Source organism: Petaurus breviceps, unplaced genomic scaffold (assembly GCF_028583685.1).
Source record: "Petaurus breviceps papuanus isolate PSGF00001 unplaced genomic scaffold, PetGlider_PUasm1.0 174, whole genome shotgun sequence".
NCBI classification, from domain to species: domain Eukaryota; kingdom Metazoa; phylum Chordata; class Mammalia; order Diprotodontia; family Petauridae; genus Petaurus; species Petaurus breviceps.
Genome location: NW_027185761.1, coordinates 15,247,698 through 15,268,209, shown reverse-complemented (window position 1 = coordinate 15,268,209; position 20,512 = coordinate 15,247,698). Strand labels below are relative to the sequence as shown.

The following is a 20,512-nucleotide window of genomic DNA, read 5'->3' as shown; positions in this document are numbered from 1 at the left end:
CTATCTATCTATCTATCTATCTATCTATCTATCTATCTATCTATCTACCTATCTATCTATCTTAAATTTATCTAGGCACAGAGTATTCAGTAAGCTCTTGTAAGTTTATTGAAGGTAGGGACTTTCTTAAAGTTTAAGTCTTTGTAGCTAACCATAATAGGTGCTTAATAAATGCATAGATATTCCCATTCACATATTTGAGTTCTCTCACTTTTGAAATTATCCTGTGGCAAGGCAGTTAGGTGATTCAAATCCTTAGTTCAAATCCAGACTTAGATACTTACTAACTGTGTGACCCTGGACAAGTCACTTAATTCCAACTGACTAAAAAAAATTATATTTGAAATCATATTGTATTACTTTGTGTCTACTTTATGTTTACTTAGTAGCTCCTTAACTACTTATGAAATGACCATGGACCATCTAGGTGGAGATATTCATCAGATCATTCATAACTTTAGGTCCTGGCTTGGTGTAATAGTAATGGAATTTAAAGATCCCCCTGTATTGGCTTGGTTTTTGGTTTGATTGTGTTAAAACCCAGAACTTGTGAATCCCACTTGTGGGATGGACTTGTTGACGTGAAAAGAGAGGGATGAACTGGGAGGAGCTGATGACGAAAATTTAGAGAGACACAAGAAAAGAGAGAGGCAGAAGAACTTTTTGGAAGCAGCATCTTGGAGGCAGAGAGAGAGGGAGAGGACTGCTGAGGGCCAGTTTGAATTGCCCAGGACTTTTGAGAGCTGCCACCCAAAGCTACCAAGGACTGAGGAGACAAGGCTGTTATGCTGGTACTTTGTCTGTTTTGATGTTGTTTTGCCAGATTTGTCCACTGGTGAAAGACAGTCCTGTTGTTGCAGAGGTCTTGGAACCTTGTGGTTGGTTCAGAGCTCCTGAGACTGTTCTTGCAGACAGAGAATGAATCAATGAAGACACTGGCAATGTATCTTGTGGCCTTGCTAAACTTTGTCTCCCCAGGAACAAAGATTGCTGAGAACTTGCCTCTGTCAAGATGAAGAAAAGACCTCTCTTTGGGTATTAAATGCTGTGCTTGAGCTTGTTGTAACTCTGGGGTAGATGGCCTATTCAGATGTAATCCAAGGGTGGGGAACTTTTGACTTTTTTGTGCTCTGTGATTGAACAAATGAATGTACTTTACTTCTGATTGGAAACTAACCTCCATTTGAGAAGAGGGACTTTGTGATGGACTAAATGAATGTACAGTGTAGGGGTGGATTTGTATTTAGAAGGGGGATTTTGTGGTGGACTAAATGAAGGAATGTCCAGGGGTGGGGTAGTACTTGGAGATTATTGAATTACACTTGGTAAATGCTATATTTTGAATGATGTTATATTTTGATTTTCTCTGTTCTTAATTTTTCATTGAATAAAATGGAGAGCACCTATGCTGGTATTTTGAACCTTGGGAAGTTGCCTTTGCTTGGCATTACACTTGGCCATTATAATTTACACAGTATTAAGTTTTAGTGTATCATTACTTATTTGTATTTGTAATCATCCTGTATATGGCTTTCCTGGTTCCACTTTTTCATACACATCTTCCCATTTTCCTGTAAATTCTTTATTTTCATTGTTTTTTACAACTTAATTTTATTCCATCACAGTCATATAATGCAATTTGTTTAGCCATTCCTGAATGGATGGATGAAAAAATATTCATTATACTTGCTATGGGCAAATTGTTATGCTAAGCATAGAATATTCACCTCATATCCCAGAGTTCTACCTCTCATTTTATTTTTAGTATTTTGGGGATACCTATGTGACATTCAGATACTCTTCGTTGGAGGGGTCAGACATGCAGCTACAGGCCATGGCTGAACCAGATGAAAATGTAATTGAGAAATATTCAACAAAATAAAAATACAACAGAACATAGGTAATGTTAATATGTGGTTTTCTAAGTCATTATGTGCCCACAGGGATCCTTCTGCAAGGCTTGGTTGTCCCTGATTCTGTTTCAATTGGACTCCACTGTTCTATGTGACCAGCTCCATTTCCAGGCAAACCTTCTTAATAAAGTTTTACTCTTTGGAGAAGCTGCTACCCAATTCAACAGCTTTATTTGGAATGCTGTGCTGGATGCTTTTAGAGAGATAAGGACGAGAGAGGAATGTGCAAAAGTGTTTCTGCCTCCAAGATGTTTTCAAGTTAGGATGCGAAAGAAGACACAGTCAGAAAAAGCTAAATAAGGCAGGATGGGATACGTGCCACCTTACAGATACAAAAGAGCCACAGAGGAAGGTTCAGAGGAGGGAGAGAGGACTTTTGCTGAAGGACTAAGTCTTTCTGGAGGGGATGGAATTTGGCTTTAAGGTGGGTGAAATTTCTGTAGCCAAAAACCATGGGATGATAAATGTGGTTTTGGATATGTTGAGTTTGTTGTGATGGCAGCATCTCAAATGCCCAACAGGTTTGTTGGAAGGGCTCTGGTGGAACCCAGAAGAGAGGTAGTCTAGAGATCCAGCTTGGGAGTCACTGAAATGTGGGTGATAGCATATTCATTTTAGAAAAGCCCTTAAAAGTCAGAGACTATCATGATCAATCTTCATTTCTCAAGGCCCCTGTATGTGGAAGGTATTTAATAAATAATTGCTCTATTTATTGAGCATACATACCATATATATATATATATAGGATACTGTGTTAGGATTGTGGGAAAGAAGGATAAATAAAACACAGTCCTTGCCTTCAAGAAGTTTACAGTTTTGACTAGATGGCATAAACACAACGGTGAGAAGGATGTGGGAGGTATGCAAGGCTCACCAAGTTTAGAGAAAGAATAGGTTTTTTTGGAGGTTTTATGACAGGTAACACTGGATATTAAAGGATGATGAGGATTTCAACAGACCTGTCCAAGTAGAACCCAGAAGAAGGTAAATAGAACCTTAAGAGGACTTATATAATATGGTAATATATTATATATTTATAATACAATATCTATTTATAATCTATAATATGGTCATATAGTATACTTATATATTATAAAAGTATATATATAAAATATACTATACATATATTTATGTAATGTTTAATATTTAATATTTATAATATGGTCAGGTGGTCAACAAAAGTCAAATGCTGACCATTATAATGGTTAGTGGAAACAGCTGAGATTTCACTGAGGTAAATGGGCAACTTGGTCAAAGAGACCATGGGAAGGTCTGTTGCCACATACAGAAAGCTGGTTTGTCATCTGGTGGTGAGCTGGACACTTCTGATATGTCCAGGGTGGTGGGATTCAGCAAATGAGGGAACGGAGTAAGGAATAAGAAGAATCAGCAACATCCCTAGAAGAGGGATGGAGGTGAGCCGTTTACTCCTCAGTGATCCTCCAAGTGCAGGTGAAAGGAAAAGCGGGCCCTAGATTGGTTAGAGTCCCACAAGACTGGGCACTGGCTGTGCTGGAAACCAACTACTCCTTCTCAGCCTCCTTTGCTGGACCCTCCTAATCACACCCTGTAACCATAGGTGTTCCTCAGGGTTCTGCTCTGGGTCCTGTTCTCTTCTACCTCTATACAACTTCACTTGGTGATCTCCAGAGCTCTCCTGGATTGAATTAACATCTTTATGCTGACTAATCTCAAATCTACCTAGCCTACCCTATCTCACTAGTGATCTCCAATATCACATTTCCAACTGTTTTTCAGACCTCCCAGAATGCCCAGTTGGTATTTCAAACTAAACATATCCAAAATGGAACTCATTATCTTTCCCCTAAATCACCCCCCCAACACACACACACACACACACACACACACACACACACACACACTTCCCTTTTACTGAAGAAGGCAACACCATCTTCCTTATTCCCTCAGGCTCACAACCTGTTATCCTAGGTAATGTAGGCAACACTCTCACCCTCCCATATCTGTTGCCAAGGTCTGTAGATATCACCTTTGCAACATCTCTTGAATACACCCTCCTCTCTCCTCAGACACTGTCACCTCTCTAGTGCAGGCCTTCATCACCTCCCACCTGGACCACTGCAGTAGCCATCAGGGGGTCCACCTGCCTTAAGTCTCCCCTCATTCCAATTCATTCTCTTTTCAGCCACTAAAGGGATTTTCCTAAAGGGCACATCTGACCATGTCATTCCCCCCAGTCAAGAAACTCCAGCAGCTTCTTTCAAAATCAAATATAAAATGCTTTGTTTGGAATTCAAAGTCCTTCATTACCTAGCCACCTTTCTAGTCTTACACCTTACTGCCCCACATGTACTCTGATCCAGTGACACTGGCCTCTGGGCTGCTCTACAAACAAGACATTCCATCTCATCTCTGGGTATTTTCTCCCCACATTCCCCAGTCCCTACAATGCTCTCCCTCATCCACTCCTATTACTGATCTTCTTGGCTTTCTTTAAAGTCTCAACTAAAATCCCACTGTCTACAGGAAGCATTCCCCAGCCCCTCTTAATTCCAATGCTCTCCCTCTGTTAATTATTTCTTATTTATCTTGTATATAGCTTACTTTGTATATATATATATTTGCATGTGTCCCTGTGATAGTAATGGCAATTAAAGATTCCCCTGTATTGGCTTGGTTTTCAAATTGATAGTATTAAAACCCAGAGCTTGTTAATCCCACCTGTGGGATGGACTTGTTGATATGAAAAGAAAGTCCTGAACTGGGAGGAGCTGGTGACGTAGATTTGGAGAGACAAGAGAGAGGCAGAAGAACTTTTTGGAAGCAGCACCTCATGGAGGCAGAGAGAGACTGAGAGAATTGCTGGGGGCCACTTTGAATTGCCCTGGACTTTTAAGACCTGCCCCCTGAGCTGCCAAGGACTGAGGAGACATGGCTGTTTTGCTGGTACTTTGTCTGTCTGTTTTGATGTTGTTTTGCCAGATTTGTCCACTGGTGAAAGACAGTCCTTTTGTTGAAGAAGTCCTGGAACCCGGCTTTTGGTTAAGAAGCCCTGAGACTGTCCAGCAGACAGAGAGTGAATACTGTCCACTGGTGAAGGACAGTGCTGTTGTTGCAGGGGTCTGGAGACTGTCCTGCAGACAGAATGAATACTGTCCACTGGTGAAGGACAGTGCTGTTGTTGCAGGGGTCTGGGAACCTTTCTGTTGGTTCAGAAGCCCTGAAGAAGGATTTTCTTGTTGTATGTTTACAGAAATCCTGGGAGAGGGTTTTGCTAATGTTTTCAGGGGTTCCAGGACTGTTCTACAGACAAAGGATGAATTAATGAAGGGACTGGCAATGTATCTTGTGGCCTTGCTAAGCCTTGTCTCCCCAGGAACTAAGATTGCTGAAAACTTGCCTCCTGTCAAGATGAAGAAAAGACCTCCATTTGGGTATTAAGTGCTGTGCTTAAACTTGGATGTAACTCTGGGGTAGATTCAGTTGTGATCCAGGGGTGGGGAACTTTTGACCTTTTTGTGTTCTATGGTTGAGCAAATGAATGTACTTTACTTAGATTGGAAACTAATCTCCATTTGAGAAGAGGGACTTTGTGATGGACTAAATGAGGGTACAGCCTAGGGGTGGAGAAGTATTTAGAACAGGGACTTTGTAATTGATTGAATGAATGGAAGGTCCTGGGGTGGGGTAGTCCTTGGAGATTATTTAATCACACTTAGTAAATGCTGTATTTGGAATGATGTCATGTTTTGATCTTCTCTGTTCTTGGTTGGTCACTGAATAAAATGGAGAGCACCTATGCTGGTATTTTGAACCTTGGGAAGTTGCCTTTCCTTGGCATTACATTACAGTCCCCTCCCCCATTAGACTGTAAGCTCCTTGAGGGTAGGGACTGTCCTTTGCCTCTTTTTGTATCCCTGCTACTTAGCACAGAGCCTGACACATAATAGGTGCTTAATAAATGTGTGCTGATTGATTGAAATTGCTCAGATCCTTGGATAGCAAGAAGCTATCCAAGATAGCTGGTGTGGGACTAGGAATATCATCATCCCTCTTTAGGTAGTACATCCCCCTAAGGGGAACATTGTGGAACTAGATGAGAGGAGGGAGAAATCTCTTCTCTGTGAGGGGACTGTCCACTGGAGAGGAGTTGGGATACTCTTAAGTAGTAACTATCCTATGGGAGGGTCCAGGTCTTCAGAGAAATAATAAAGCAAGGCTGTGCAAATAGATTGACCATGTCATCCAAAAGCAATATGTATGATCTTCCTTCTGTTGTCATTTCTGACTGTCAAATGAGGGGACTGTTGTAGACAACATCAGGGATGTGATGTGCTCTGGAACCCTGGGCAGGGGTGAAGTCCCCATACAAAGCCTATGGACCCATTCTCTAAATAATGTTTCTAAATGCATAAAATAAAATAACATAAGATCATAACAGAAACCAATTTCACTGAAATATAGTTATCAAAAATATTTTTAAAGAAATTCACTGACCTTGGAGTAAGAACCCCTGAACTAGATAAGTCTCCAGGACCTCTTCCAGCTCTAACATCCTATACTTGAACAATTAAGAATTTCACTGTAGAAGAGAATTCCCAGAAAAATTCTGGAATGAAATGGTGTCTCCTAGGAGACTAAGACAAAATTTTGTGAGATAGGACTGTAGTCTTCCACATCTTAACAGTCTCCAAGGCTGGAGGAATCTCCTCACTGGAGAAGGGAAAGAACTGACTGAGTCCTGATATGTGTTGTGAGAATGAAAATGGGAAGGCATCGAGGATGCTTCGGAAACCATAATGGTTCTTTCTTGGAGTGAAAAACACTCTTTAGGAGCAAAGATTCCCTCTTCCAAATCCTTTGTGTGGGGCAAGCTTTCCTCCTATACTATAAAATCCCAGTATGTGGAACTGTGGAAGCTAATTTTTTTTTTCATTTAATAGTATTTTTTTTCCAATTACACATAAAGATAGTTTTCAATATTCATTTTTTTTGTTTTTTTTGTAGAGGAGAGGGCAGGGCAATTGGGGTTAAGTGACTTGCCCAAGGTCACACGGCTAGCAAGGGTTAAGTGTCTGAGGCTGGATTTGAACTCAGGTCCTCCTGACTCCAGAACTGGTGCTCTATTCACTGTGCCATCTAGCTGCCCCTCAATATTCATTTTTATAACATTTCGAGCTCCAAATTTTTCTCCCTCTCTCCCTTCCTTCCCCCTCCCCAAGACTGCAAGCAATCTGATATAGGTTATCTATGAATAATCATGTTAAACATATTTCCACATTAGTCATGTTGTGAAAGAATTGGAGCAAAAGGGAAAAACCATGAGAAAGAAAAAAAAACACAAAAATTGAAAATAGTATGCTTTGATGTCCATTTAGACTCCATAGTTCTTTCTTTAGACATGGATAGCATTTTCTATCAAGTCTTTTGGTACTATCTTGGATCATTATATTGCTGAGAAGAGCTAAGTCTATCATAGGCAATCATTGCACAATGTTGCTGTTACTGTATACAATGTTCTCCTGGTTCTGTTCACTTCACTCAGCATCAGTTCATGAAAGTCTTTCCAGGTTTTTCTGAAATACACCTGCTCATCATTTCTTATAGAACAATAGGACTCCATTACATTCAAATACCAAAATTTGTTCAGCCATTCCCCAATTGATGGACATCCCCACAATTTCCAATTCTTTGGCACCACAGAAAGAGCTTTATAAATATTTTTGTACATGTCGATCCTTTTCCTATTTTTATGATCTCTTTGAGATACAGACCTAGTTGTGGTATCGCTGGGTCAAAGTGTATGCACAGTTTTATAGTCCTTTGGGCACATGTGAACTTGAATCCTGAACAAGGTATGGCTCACAGAGCTCTGGGAACCTTCACCAAGGAAAAACAACTCTGCTTTGGAAGCTAGGAGTCAAAAACACTGTTAGCTAACAGAAGACTCATCAAAGTAAGAGCCCTCATTAAGGACAGAGAAAAAAAAAGGTGTGGACTAGTAACCTGGTAAGAGGCAAGGACGTCTAGTGGAAAGACTGAGTGCTGCTTTGAGGTTTACAAAGTATTAAAAGGACCAGAGGAAGGTCTATGGAAGCTTGGTTGGAGCCTCTATGGAGGGTTTATTTTGTTTTTGTTGTTCGTCTTCATTATCTTGGTGGCTTTCTTCTAGTGACTTTAGCTTTTCAACACCCTTTTGAAAATGTCTTGTCTAGAAGTGACCCATTAAGTGCAGAGTAGAAAACGAACACTTTGTCATTCCTGGAAGTTATGCCTCTAAACAGAATCCAAGATCTGTAATTAGTCTTTTTGACTGTCTAATCATGTTGTTGACTCATATTGTATTTGTAGTCTACGAAAACCCCTAGATCTTTTACTTTTTGGAGTGTGGGGGAGAGAGGCAATCAGGATTAAGTGACTTACCCATGGTCACACAGCTAGTAAGTGTCTGAGATCAGATCTGAACTCAGGTCCTCCTGACTCCAGGCCCAGCTCTCTATCCACTGCACCACCTAGATTATTTTTTTTCAAATAAACCACTGCTTAAGCCTTGATGTCATTTTGACCTTGTGAAGTTTCTTTTTTTTTTCAACCTGCATAAGATTTTACATATGATGCTTTTTTTCCCCCACAAAATTTCTTTAAATTAGGTTCAGATGGATCTTCTCATTTGTCAAAAAAAATTTTTTTTTTAAATTTTGTCCTCTGGAATGTTAACTATCTCCCCGTCTCGGTGTTAATTGTGGTTAATTAGATTGTACCCAGTCTGTTATCACAAAAACTGTCATCAAACCAGGTCTACTTAGTCTTGTATTTGTATAAAAAGAAAGTTGTCCAATTCAGCTGAGACCTACATCATATAGAAACCTTACGACATCCCTTTCAACAAAGATTCTGTGACTTCACATTTACTCCTGATCCTTTTCAATTTTTTATTATTTCAGCCAATTTTCCTGCTAATTCTGTCACCCAAGGTATGAACTACTCCTCCCAGTGCTGTGACATTTGCAAATTTGGCAAACCTTGGATCTCTGTTTTCATACACATGAGTTACTGATAAAATGATCAGAGTAAAGCCAGAGATAGACACATGTGAATACCTCCAGATAGGCATCATGATGACATGAATTCATATTGTTCAGGGAGTTACTCAACATCATACAATCCACATTTCTCCATCTCCAAGGACATCACAAGAAACTATGTCCAAATTCCATCTACCAGTCCCATAAGATTTTCTTTTTTTTGCTTTTTGGAGGGCAATTGGGGTTAAGTGACTTGCCCAAGGTCACAAGGCTAGTTTTTGTGTTAAGTGTCTGAGGCCTGATTTGAACTCAGTTCCTCCTGACTCCAGGGCCAGTGCTCTATTCACTGTGCCATTTAGCCCCCCCCCCCCCAAGATTGTCAAGAAAGGAAATGAGGTTAGTTTAGTATTAGTCACTCTTCATGGATCTAGGCTGGTCTGTAACAATCACAATTTACTTTTTCAAATACCAAAAACCAACGGATTTTTAAAAATTTCTTTTTAATATTGTAAACTTGACAAACTTCCAATAAACATGTACAATTCATCATGGACACACACAGACAAAAAAAAAAGTCAAACACCAGAAAAATAGTACCACATGTGAAACTGTGAATCTCCACTATTGTACAACTCAGTGTTTTTTGAATATTCGAAATTTAACAGAGTAGTTCTAACAATGTCCTGTTTGTCTCTGTCCCCTTCTGAACCTTCTTCTGTGTATTTTTAGTGATTCATTTATATTTTTCCTTCTTTTTTAGTCATTCCCTTGCATTATTCAACTCCAAATAAAAGTTACATACAAGAAGAAAAACCAAATCCACATATTGGCAATGTTTGAGGATTCAGGTGTTAATTTACACCTCAAGTTCACCCCATGTCTTCTAGGAGGTGAGAAAACTTCCTCCTCAGAGTTTGGGAATCAAGGTGGGTCATTGCACTCACTAGAGTTTTCAACTCTTTCTCTGTTGTCATTTACCACCAGTGTTGCAGTGATTGTAAAAATTGTTCTCTTGATGGGGCAGCTGGATGGTGCAGTGAATAGAGCACCGGCCCTGAAGTCAGGAGGACCTGAATTCAATCTGGCCTCAGACACTTAACACAAAAACTAGCCGTGTGACCTTGGGCAAGTCACTTAACCCCAACTGCCCTCCAAAAAGCAAAAAATAATGAGGGTGGCTAGGTGGTGAAGTGAGAAAAGTGCCTCAGGAGGACCCGAGTTCGGTTCCAGCCTCAGACACTTAACACCCACACAAAAAAACTAGCTGTATAACCTTTGGCAAGTTACTTAACCCCAATTGCCCTCCAAAAGGCAAAAAAAAAAATGTTCTCCTGGTTCTGAGAAATTATCTTTTTATCAGTTCATATATGTCCTCCTGAGTTTCTCTGAATCTGTCCCTCTTGTTACTTTTCATGGCAGATTAACTCCATTACATGAATATACCATCTGTTCAGCCATTCCCCATTTTGTTTCCAGTTGTCAGAACAAAAAGTTGTAGCTTCAAATATTTCCTTTCTCTCTTTCATTGATCTTTTTGGGCACAGAAGCCTAATAGTGATATTACTAGGTCAAAGGGTATATATACGCAGTTCAGTGACTTTTGGGGCATGGTTCTAATTTTTTTTCTAGAACAGCTGGACCACTTCACAATTTCACCAACAGTGCATTAAACAATCTCAGATCCTTTCTAGATTTCCCCTCTCCCCAGGGTTGATGCAAAAGTTGTCTGTTTCTAGAATCCAATCCTAGGCTCCCCCTTAAGAAAATTAAATGAGGATGTGCAAATCTCAAACTTTTAGCCTCTCTCAAATTCTCCAAGATTCCGGACAGTGATTCTTCAGTTACTCTGTGATGTGACTGGTCAGGGCTCAGACAATTGCAGCTAGTTGCTTTCTTACATTAAAGGCAGAAAAAAATTGTAGGGAGGAGGAGCATCGTAGGAGATTAATGAGCATCCAGGAGTCAGGAGCTGAGCCTGAGTTCCCATTTTGGACTTTACTAATTGTGGCCATGGGTAAATCTCATGGGCAAAAATCTCTCCATTCTGCAGTTTCTTCATATTTATAAGAAAAGTACCTTGTAAATGTAAAGTACTCTATCAGTGTGAACTGGGATTATTTTCTCATCTCTTCTCTCCCTCTCTAAGAACCCCTATATTTTAGGTATTTGGGGAAATGAGGATGAAAATGAAGCCTCTGCCCTAAAAGAGATTACATTCTACCAGCACAAATCAGATTCTGTCCTTTTCAGTTGGAAATTCATTCTCTTCTCTGGGGGAGCCAGAAGAAGAATAGAAGTTAAGTAGGTCTATTTTCTCTCTTCCTATGTTCACTTATTCAACAAACATTCTATTATACCATCTGTCCCAAGCAAATGGGCCTGTTCCTCTTCTTGCCTCATCACAGCTAGGAGAGCATAGCTGTTAACATTTTAAAATTTACTTAGTATATAGTTTGCATGAATATATCTGTGTATAGATTGCCTCTTGTTCCATGCATCTTACTGTCACATATCCCTGGACCCTCAGCTTTGTGAGTACACAGACTGTTTACTTGGGTTTCTGTGTGCCTTGCACACAGTAGGCATTTAACAAATATTTATTCAATAGAATTTTTGGCTTTAGCCTTCTAGATTCTACTCTCGTATGCCATTAAAAAAATATCTATCCTGGTTTACATTCCTTTATGTCCGAAAATGAGCTCATTGGACAGCTCTCTAAGCAGCCAACTGGTTTCTACAGCTGCCTTCCACTTCGCATGTTTTATAGACTTCCATCCTTCCAGTGACATTCAACACTTATTAAGAGTTTGCTAAGGTGCTCTATTGGGAATGGGGAGAACCAAAGGTGAAAAAACCCACCCCCAAGGAACTAATTAGTAAAGGGGTAAGATTTGCATACAAAGAGAACACAGAATGAAAAAAAAAATTAGTCAAGCATAGCGTTTGACAAATTGATCAACAAATGTTTATGGTCAAGAACAGGGCTAAACAATGAGGATTCCAATATGAAATGAGGGATGGTTCCTGCCCTTTATGAGCTTACATTCTACTGGAGGCATACAACATGTTCAAAGATAAGTAGATATGATGTATTGAAGATAAATGTTAAGTAATGTCGGGGAAGAAGACTAACAATGGAAAGAAATCTGGAAGGTCCTCTTGAAGGAGGTGACATGAGTTAAGGATTCCAAGATATGGTGTCAAGTAGAGACACCATTGGACCTATGCAAAGACATGGAAATAGGATAGGCCAATAAGGCTGGCTGTTGGTCTGGGAATGTAGGAGTTTCTAGGCCTGACCTGTGTCCTCATCAGCTAGGTGGGAGGAGGGAGTGAGGGACAAGGGGTAACATGGACTGGTACATTTGGGAATCCCATCATACATTTCTTCAGGAGCCTACATCTTCCAATAACCATTCCCCCTGACCATTTCTCTGCTTCATTTTTGTCTATAAAACCTGAGTTGGAAGGGACTCCAGAGGTCATCTGGTCCAAAGCTTGCCCCGGATTCTAGATCCTCCACAATTTGACGTCTCATGTTATCATGCTGTTACCACACTGGGGAGCCCAGTCAAATAGGGCTCCCCCATCTCCTGCTCCTCCCACTCACTTCAGTTCTAGCCTCTCCTCTGCCTGGTGCTTCACCTGAGTACCTATTTCTCCTTTAAAGCAGAGGTTCCTTACTTTTGTGTCATGGACCCCTTCTCAGAATAAAGCTCTTAAACACATAAAATCAATAAGTAAGATTTACAAAGAAAACAGATTATATTTAGTTATTTTAAAAAGATGACAAAAAGTCAAGTTCCTGGATTAAGAACCCCTGCGTGAAGCCCCATTCCAATGCTACCACCTCCTTCAGGAAGCTATCCCTGAAGACCTTTCCCACCTCTACCTCACATATAATTTAGTGTTGTCATAGCCCCCTGTAAGTGTCACAACAAATAGAAATCTGCCTTTTTCTAAACTTTGTATGGCTCTAGTCCCTGGGATCTGTCATACTGCTCTGCATACACAATGTGCTCAATAAATATTTATTGAATTTCAACTAGAAGGGCATGCATCATTCCTCATAACCTTCCAGGACCCTTGATAAGCTTTTTTTTTTCTTTTTGGAGGGGGAAAGGCAGGGCAATTGGGGTTTAAGTGGTCACTACTTGCCCAAGGTCACACAGCTAGTAAGCGTCTGAGGCCTGATTTGAACTCAGGTCCTCCTGAGTCCAGGGCCAATGCTCTATTCACTGTGCCACCTAGCCACCCCCGGTTTTTTGTTTTTTTTAAAGGGTGGTTAACGGGCCTTAGTTCTGGAAGGGACTGGAACATGGGAAGGGCAGACCTTGGAGTCCGAGGAGCTAAAGAAAGGGAGGCATAATGATATCTAGCATTTCTATAACCCTTTGAGTTTTTCAAAGCGCTTTACAAATGTGATTCCCATTTTATGTTTAAGAATTTAAGAAGACAAACAGGGGTCAGAGCTATTGTTATCACCTCCATTTTACAGAGGAGGAAACTGAGGCCAGCAGAGATTAAGGGACTTGCCCAGGATCAAACAATTGGTAAGGGTCTGAGGCCACATTTGAACTAAGATCTTCCTGACTCCAGGGCCATCACTCTACCCACTGTGCCACACAGCTATCCCAACTTCTTGCCTAAATTTGCCCTGGACCACCACAACCCCGTTTATGGGATCACCTAAGCCCTTCTTAACCTAGTTTGCCACTCCTGGGGAAAATATCTTTTTACATTTCTCCCCATCTCTGTGAAAACTGGACTGACTGTGCCAATGCCAAGTCCCTTCTTTTCTCTTGGCCTGTTTCTTCCTATGTAAAATAAAGGGCATAGGCTAGACTAGAGCACAGGGTTCAGAGCAGGAAGTGACAGAGATGATATCGTCTCTCATTGTGCTGAAGAGGAAGGGAGGGAAGGTTCCTGCAGTAGCAGAGCTGGATTCAAAGTGGACTCTGTCACGACTTCGCTAGCCTAAGGTCCCTTCCCCATCTAGAATTCAGAGCCTGGAGGTCTATGAAAGGCTGGGGCCCAGACTAGCAAGTCATCGCTGCTGTCCAGTTTCTCTCCAGCCCTTCCAAAGCACTCGGATGCCTGACCTCTCTTAATATGCACGGTACCCATGACCCGGACTGGACCTGTCTCTCTCTATGGCTTCTCTCCCCAATCCTGGAAGGGAAACCTCAGTAACTATGTAACAGGCAGGGGGAGAGGGAGAAAGAACAGAAAAGCCTGACCTCAACCTGAGTCAGTTCTTCACATCCTCCTTTCCCCAAGCACAAGCATCCACCCCAGCATCCCCAAAGCCCAGGGAGCTGTTCACCCCTCCCCTGCAGGACCTTCCCTGGCCTGACCCACGGCTTCTAGAAAGGAAACGCCAAAGCAAACCTCCGGGGAAGGGAGGGTAATGGTGACGCCACCGTGGAGTTGTTTATTTTGGGAACCAAAAGGACAAAGTCAGAGTACACACCACCACGAGCACCCCCACCCACCAGTTAAAGTGACCCTACCCGTACAAGTTAAATAAATACAGATTCCACCTACCAACAAGAAATAAATACAGGGAGCTCCCAAAAAGCAGGTTTGTTGGGGGTTTTGTTGTTCTCTTTAAGGGGAAAAAGTGTAGGGGAGGGGGCCAGCTCTCCCATCCCGTCCGCTCCAGTCCGGGCACATCGTGGGTCAGCTCCGTAGCGAGCTCGTCCACAGGGGAAGGGGGCATCTACACCCCAGGGGAGGAGAGGTAGACATCTTGGCATGGCAGCCCCTGGCGATGGGTCCAGCCCTCTAGACTCGGGGCCTCAGACCCCAGCCCACCCCGGCTGCCCCTACGGGAGGGGCGAGCCTCGCCCGCTCCTCCTACCCGGGCCCAAGAGCTAGATGGAGGCAGGCAGCTCCGAGAGCAGGTCCCCGGGGTGCCGGGCTCCCACCCCCCCGCTGCGTGTCCCCCCGAGGGCCGCGCCTCACTTCTTGGAGCTCTGGGTCTTCTTGGGCAGCAGCACGGCCTGGATGTTGGGCAGGACGCCGCCCTGGGCGATGGTCACGCCGCCCAGCAGCTTGTTGAGCTCCTCGTCGTTGCGGATGGCCAGCTGCAGGTGCCTGGGGATGATGCGCGTCTTCTTGTTGTCGCGGGCCGCGTTGCCCGCCAGCTCCAGGATCTCGGCCGACAGGTACTCCAGCACCGCGGCCAGGTAGACCGGCGCGCCAGCCCCCACGCGCTCCGCGTAGTTGCCCTTGCGCAGGAGCCGGTGGACGCGGCCCACAGGGAACTGCAGCCCCGCACGGGACGAGCGCGACTTGGCCTTGGCCCGGACTTTGCCTCCTGATTTCCCTCGGCCGGACATCGCGGGAGGAGAGAGAACCTGCTAGGAGACAAGGCGCTGGGGTCAGCGGCGAGGCTCGGGGTCCGCGAGTCGGAGCCCCCTGATCCTCCCGGGGCGGGCTCGCCGCGCCGCCTACCTCGCTCCGCACTCGGGCACCGCAGAGGCCGCTCGGCGGGCCGCAGAGAGCTGCACGCCCGCGGGGGAAGCAGCAGTAGCAGCGGAGACTAGCTCTCGGAGCCTGGGCTGGGCTGGCAAATATAAATAAAGACCCAGCCGCTGCTCACTTCCCATTGGCCGCCGTGGGATCAGAGCTGCGCTCCGATTGGTGCGCCTTTCGATCCGCGATTTGCATAGGCCTGCGAGCACACTCGTTCCAGCTAGGAATAGCGGAGGCTGGCTTCGGCTCGCGCTCTGTGGGCTCCAGGTCGGTGACTAAGCGAATGGACCAGCGGCCAGAGGGGGTCAGGATCTAGAGCTGCTGCACGACTAGGGAGTGTCCAGCGGGGCACGCGATGTTCTGTAAGCAAGCCTTTGCCCACGCTGCGGGGGAGGTCGTCGGCGAGTTTCATTTCCCGGAGGGGCAACGCTTCCCCGGCTGCTTAGGGTCACTGGCAAACCCCCCAAACAGCTTCCCCGCCCGCTGTGCAGGGGCCTCCCTGCCTGGCCCATCCCGCCCCCTCACCTTCGGAGCCTGGGAGGATGCTACCCCGACCGTCTTCCTCTCCCGCCCGGAGAGGCCAGAGCCCCCCTCAGCTGTGCATCAGAGGCCCGCAGCTCGGCATCGCAGCCCCGCCGGGCGCAGCGCGGCTCCACCGCCCCCCCGCCCCAGCCTGGTCAGGCCCGAGGAAAACTCTCTGGCCCCACCTCCGCAAAGCACCAGCCTCAGCCCTGCCCCGCGCCGGCTATCGCGGGTGAAGTTCCCGGGCCGTGCTCTGGGGGCCCCGTCCGTTCTCATTTGCCTTGCAGTCGATGTAAAAGCGGGGGTCGCACAACCTTCCCAGCCCAGGTAGTTTTGTCGCGTACAAGAAAGGCCGGACCTGGCGATGAAAAGTTCTCCCGGGCTTCAGCCTCGCCTCCCGGCCCGAGAGAGCGGAGAGACGCTGGTCTTCTCTGGGGATCCCCAAGCTGGGGTCACCTGTGTGCTGGTGAGCTTCCCCAAAGACCGAAGTGGGGAGCTCAGGAGGTCCCCAGAGACGGTCACGCTGCACGGCTGAAGCCCAGATGAGGCCCACTTTGCCTTTTCAGCCAAGCATTTACTGAGTACCTACTATGTGCAGAGTGCTGTGCAGAGCGCTGGGGACAGAAAGGCAAAAGGCAATTCCTGCCTTTGAGGAGCTCACAATCTCATGGAGACAGCATGCAAACAAACTTTGTCGGATAAATGGGAAATAATCCACAAGGAGAAAGCACCAGGATTAAGAGGGACTGGGAAAGCTTCCCATACAAGGCAGTTTTGGCTGGGGTTCACAGGAAGCCAGGGACGCCGGGAGGCAGAGATGTAGGCAGGGGTTTTCCAGGCTTGGGATGCACACCATCTCCTGCCCTAACCACTCACAACAGGCACTGATCAATCTAGTCCTGAGGCCTGTGGTATTCCTACTTTATAGCTTAAAACACAAATCAAATGCCTCCTGTCCCTAATGGAACAGTGGGGTTGAGAGTATTGTTTACCCCTCCGAATTCTCACAAAGGTTATTCTTTGTCCTTCCTTCTGGAAGAGGTCCGTGACCTCACAGAGGTGATGTCTTGACAGGCAACTTATCTGGATTTAACTGAGGGAGGGCTGTGCAAAGTCACAAGCTTCACTCTGCCCAGGAGCCAGCTGTGTTCAGTGGCCAGCTATAGATCAAAAGGAATTGGAGAGCCAAACCACTTGGACCGGTTTGGCTCCATAATAATGCACTTACCTTGTAAAGTCATGCATTTATTCAACAAATGTAACTTCAGTGCTTGGCACTTGGCATAAGCTTAATAGATAATTGTTGAAGGATTCTTGCTATAGGCGCTGGAGATACCCAAGTCAAGCCTACCCTCAAGGAATAGGGGAGGCAGAGGGCAGGGAGGGATTAACAGCTAAAAGAGGTAAATGAAAACAAGGTAATTTGACAGGAAAAAGCTCTAGAGGTACCACCCTGTATCCCCCAGCAACTGGGGGTGGGGAGGAGGAACAAGAATTGGAAGGATTATTCCCCAATTGATAAATGGTCAAAGGATATAAACAGTAAATTTTCAGAGAAAGAAATTAAAGATATCTATAAGCACATGAAGAAATGCTCTAAATCACTAATGATTAGAGAAATGCAAATCAAAACAACTCTGAGGTACCACATCTCACCAGTCAGATTGGCTAAGATGACAAAACAGGAAAATGACAAATGCTGGAGAGGATGTGGGCAAATTGGAACACTAATGCATTGCTGGTGGAGTTGTGAACTGATCCAGCCTTTCTGGTGAGCAATCTGGAATTATGCCCAAAGGGCTATAAATAATTTCATATCCTTTGACCCAGCAATACCACTCCTAGGGTTATATCCCAAAGAGATCATAGAAGTGGGAGGAAGATGTACATATCTATGTACATAATGTGTACATATGTTCAAAAATGTTTATAGCAGTTCTTTTTATGGTGGCAAAGAATTGGAAATTAAGGGGGGTGCCCATCAATTGGAGAATGGCTGAACAAGTTGTGGTATGTGCATGTTATGGAATTAATATTGTGCTATAAGAAACGAGGAGCAGATGGACTTGATATTTACTTGGAGAGGCTTATATGAACTGATGCTGAGTGAGAATAGTAGAACCAGGAGAAATTTGTACACAATTACAGACACAACGTGTGTGATGACCAACTTTGATAGACTGGACTCTTCTCAGCAATGCAGTGATATAAGTCAATCCCAAAAGACTCATGATGGAGAGAAATGTGTGCATCCAGAGAAAGAACTAGGAAGAACTGAGTTTATATCCAGATGGAAGCAAAATACCTGATCTTTTTCCTTTTCTTGTTTGGTTTTATGTCCTTTTTACCATTTTTCATTCCATCTGATACAATCCGTCTTTATAACCTGACTAATGTCTAATGTGCAAGTATTTACAGATTCTATACTTGACTGTATGTTGCCATGGGGGGGAGGGGAAGGAGGGGGGACAAAATGTGAAACTCAAGGAATTGTGGAATTGAATCCTGTAAACTAAAAGTAAACAAATTTTAAAAAGAAATTGGAAGGATTCCAGAGGACCTGACCTGAGACTTGGAGGATGGTATTTTGAGGGGACACTGCAAAGTGGCAGAGTTGGTGCAAAAGCCCTGAGGAAATGAATTTAATGGATGACAGCTTGTCAACCAGTTTGCCTGGGAAGCCCAGTTTGGAGTCAGCTGGTAGAAAGCCCTAAGTGCCAGGCTGAGAAATCTGCATTTTATCTTTGCCACAAAAGGAAACTATCAACAGTTTCTGAACAGGAATTACAAGTCTTGGAGTAGTGGCCCCAGTGAATGAAGTGTGGAGATAGAACAGAGGGGGAAGAATCCAGAATAACAAGTTTCAGACCTTGGTTACTGGAATGGAGGTGCCCTCAACAAAAATAGGAAAGTTTAAACGAGGGGCAGGTTTTTGAGTTAAAGGAGAATTTTGTTTTGGGCATAGTATAAAATGCCAGTGGGAACAACCAAGTGGAGATGTGACCAGGGCAGTTGGCAATTTGGGACAAGTTTTGCAAAAAGATTAGGACTGTATATACAGATTTGGTGACTTTACAACACTCAGATTCATATGGCTCTATGTGGTCTCCCCGGTCTGGATGAGATGCAGAACAGAATCTGTGGGTCTGTTTCAGTTTAACACTGAAAAAATACTAAAAAATAGTAGCCCAATCTTGCTTTCAGTGAGTGACCAGCCCATCGTTGTTTCTCATATATTTCCCCATGACATCAATTCACAAACAGATGAGCTCAATAAGAAAGGGTAGAGAAAGTGCTGGATACTGGTATTGGGTAACACCAATGTTTAGGAGGTAGAAAATGGTCATGAACTAGAGAGTGGTCAGACAGCTAAGAACAAGAGAACTAGGATAAAGCAGGGTCATGGAATACAAAGTTGAGTATCCAGGAGGGGGTGGGGTCAAAAATGTCAAAGCTACAGAAAAGTCAAGTCAGACGGCAAGAGCTTAGCTGAGTGCCTGACACAGAAAGTCCTTAATAAAAGGCCATTTGGATTAGCCATTTACCGTCGCTGGGAATTTCAGAGAAACAGGCTCTTATAGGAACTGAACAGTGAAGAAAGCAGACCCTAGAGATAAATAGACATCCAATGACTACAAAAGTCTACGTAAGAAAAGACAGCTGAATTCACACTAAAACACAATTGCCAAGGTTCAGTCCTCTCCACAGGGGAAGGGATACTATGGATACCTAATAACCTATAGATAGGCAGGTAGGTGGATAGAGTTCAGGGACTAGAGTCAGAAGAGTCATCTTTCCAGAGGTCCAATCTGGCCTCAGACACTAGTTTTGTGACTCTGGGCAAGTCACAACTGTATTTGCTTCAGTTTCCTCATCTGTAAAATGAGAAGGAAATAAACCACTCTAGTATCTTTGTCAAGAGAACCCCAAATGAAATTACAAAGAATCAGATACAACCAAACAAATGTTACATTACTCATTGAGTAACAGATGTGATCAACTCTGTCAATGGGCCTGACTTTTTCTTAGTAAAAGGAAAGATGCTATTGGTGGGAGGATCGTATATTGAGAAAAGATTGTATTGATCCGGTTACATGAGGTCAGGAGCTGTGTTGAGCACAATGCTTTGCACACAGTGGGTGTGTGTTGAATGAATGAAATCTGGTGTGAATAAACATATATGCTACCTTTTAATTTTCTCACACATGTATGGATTGTCCCCTTAAAAAAAGCTCGAAGTCAGCTCTTCTAGCTGAGACCTCTTTTGTTCTTGTATCCCCCAGAGTATCCAGCACAAGGCTGAGGCCCTACAGCTTGTAAAGGATTCCCTAAGTCGGATACATTCCACAAGATCATGGCTCTGGAGGCAGAAGGATCAAGAAGAACAATCTCATTTTACAAGTGAGGAAATTGAGTGAGGTCCAGATAGAGTAAGTGCCTTGCTCAGGGTCGAAGACGATCTGCAGAATCTTACATCCTGTGACTCAAGGCAGAGTTCTTTCCCCTGTGCCTTCTACCTTCTAATTAAACTGAGGTGATTTGCCGATGTCCTCCACTTAGATGAACTTGTGTGTGCTGGTCCAGACTATTAAA

At 43.8% G+C, this 20,512-nt stretch overlaps 2 protein-coding genes across 4 annotated transcripts in view; one reads left to right on the top strand and one right to left on the bottom strand.

The window, feature by feature from the left end:
* ISY1 (ISY1 splicing factor homolog) overlaps positions 1-20,512 on the top strand; it is a 224,957-nt gene that overhangs the window by 39,666 nt on the left and 164,779 nt on the right. The gene's annotated exons all lie outside the window — the stretch shown is intronic.
* On the bottom strand, positions 14,310-20,503 carry LOC138157985 (histone H2A type 2-B-like). Of its 3 annotated transcripts, none has more exons than XM_069083815.1 (2): positions 15,923-20,503; positions 14,310-15,279 (listed from the first exon to the last, which is right to left on the bottom strand). In XM_069083815.1, exon 2 carries the CDS (start codon positions 15,259-15,261, stop codon positions 14,881-14,883), a length of 381 nt encoding a protein of 126 aa, XP_068939916.1. In that variant the 5' UTR covers positions 15,262-15,279; positions 15,923-20,503; the 3' UTR covers positions 14,310-14,880. The 3 variants fall into 3 exon arrangements, with proteins under 3 accessions (XP_068939916.1, XP_068939915.1, XP_068939914.1); XM_069083814.1 differs by lacking the exon at positions 15,923-20,503 and adding an exon at positions 15,377-15,886 and having other exon boundaries at positions 14,310-15,282; XM_069083813.1 differs by lacking the exon at positions 15,923-20,503 and adding an exon at positions 15,377-15,885.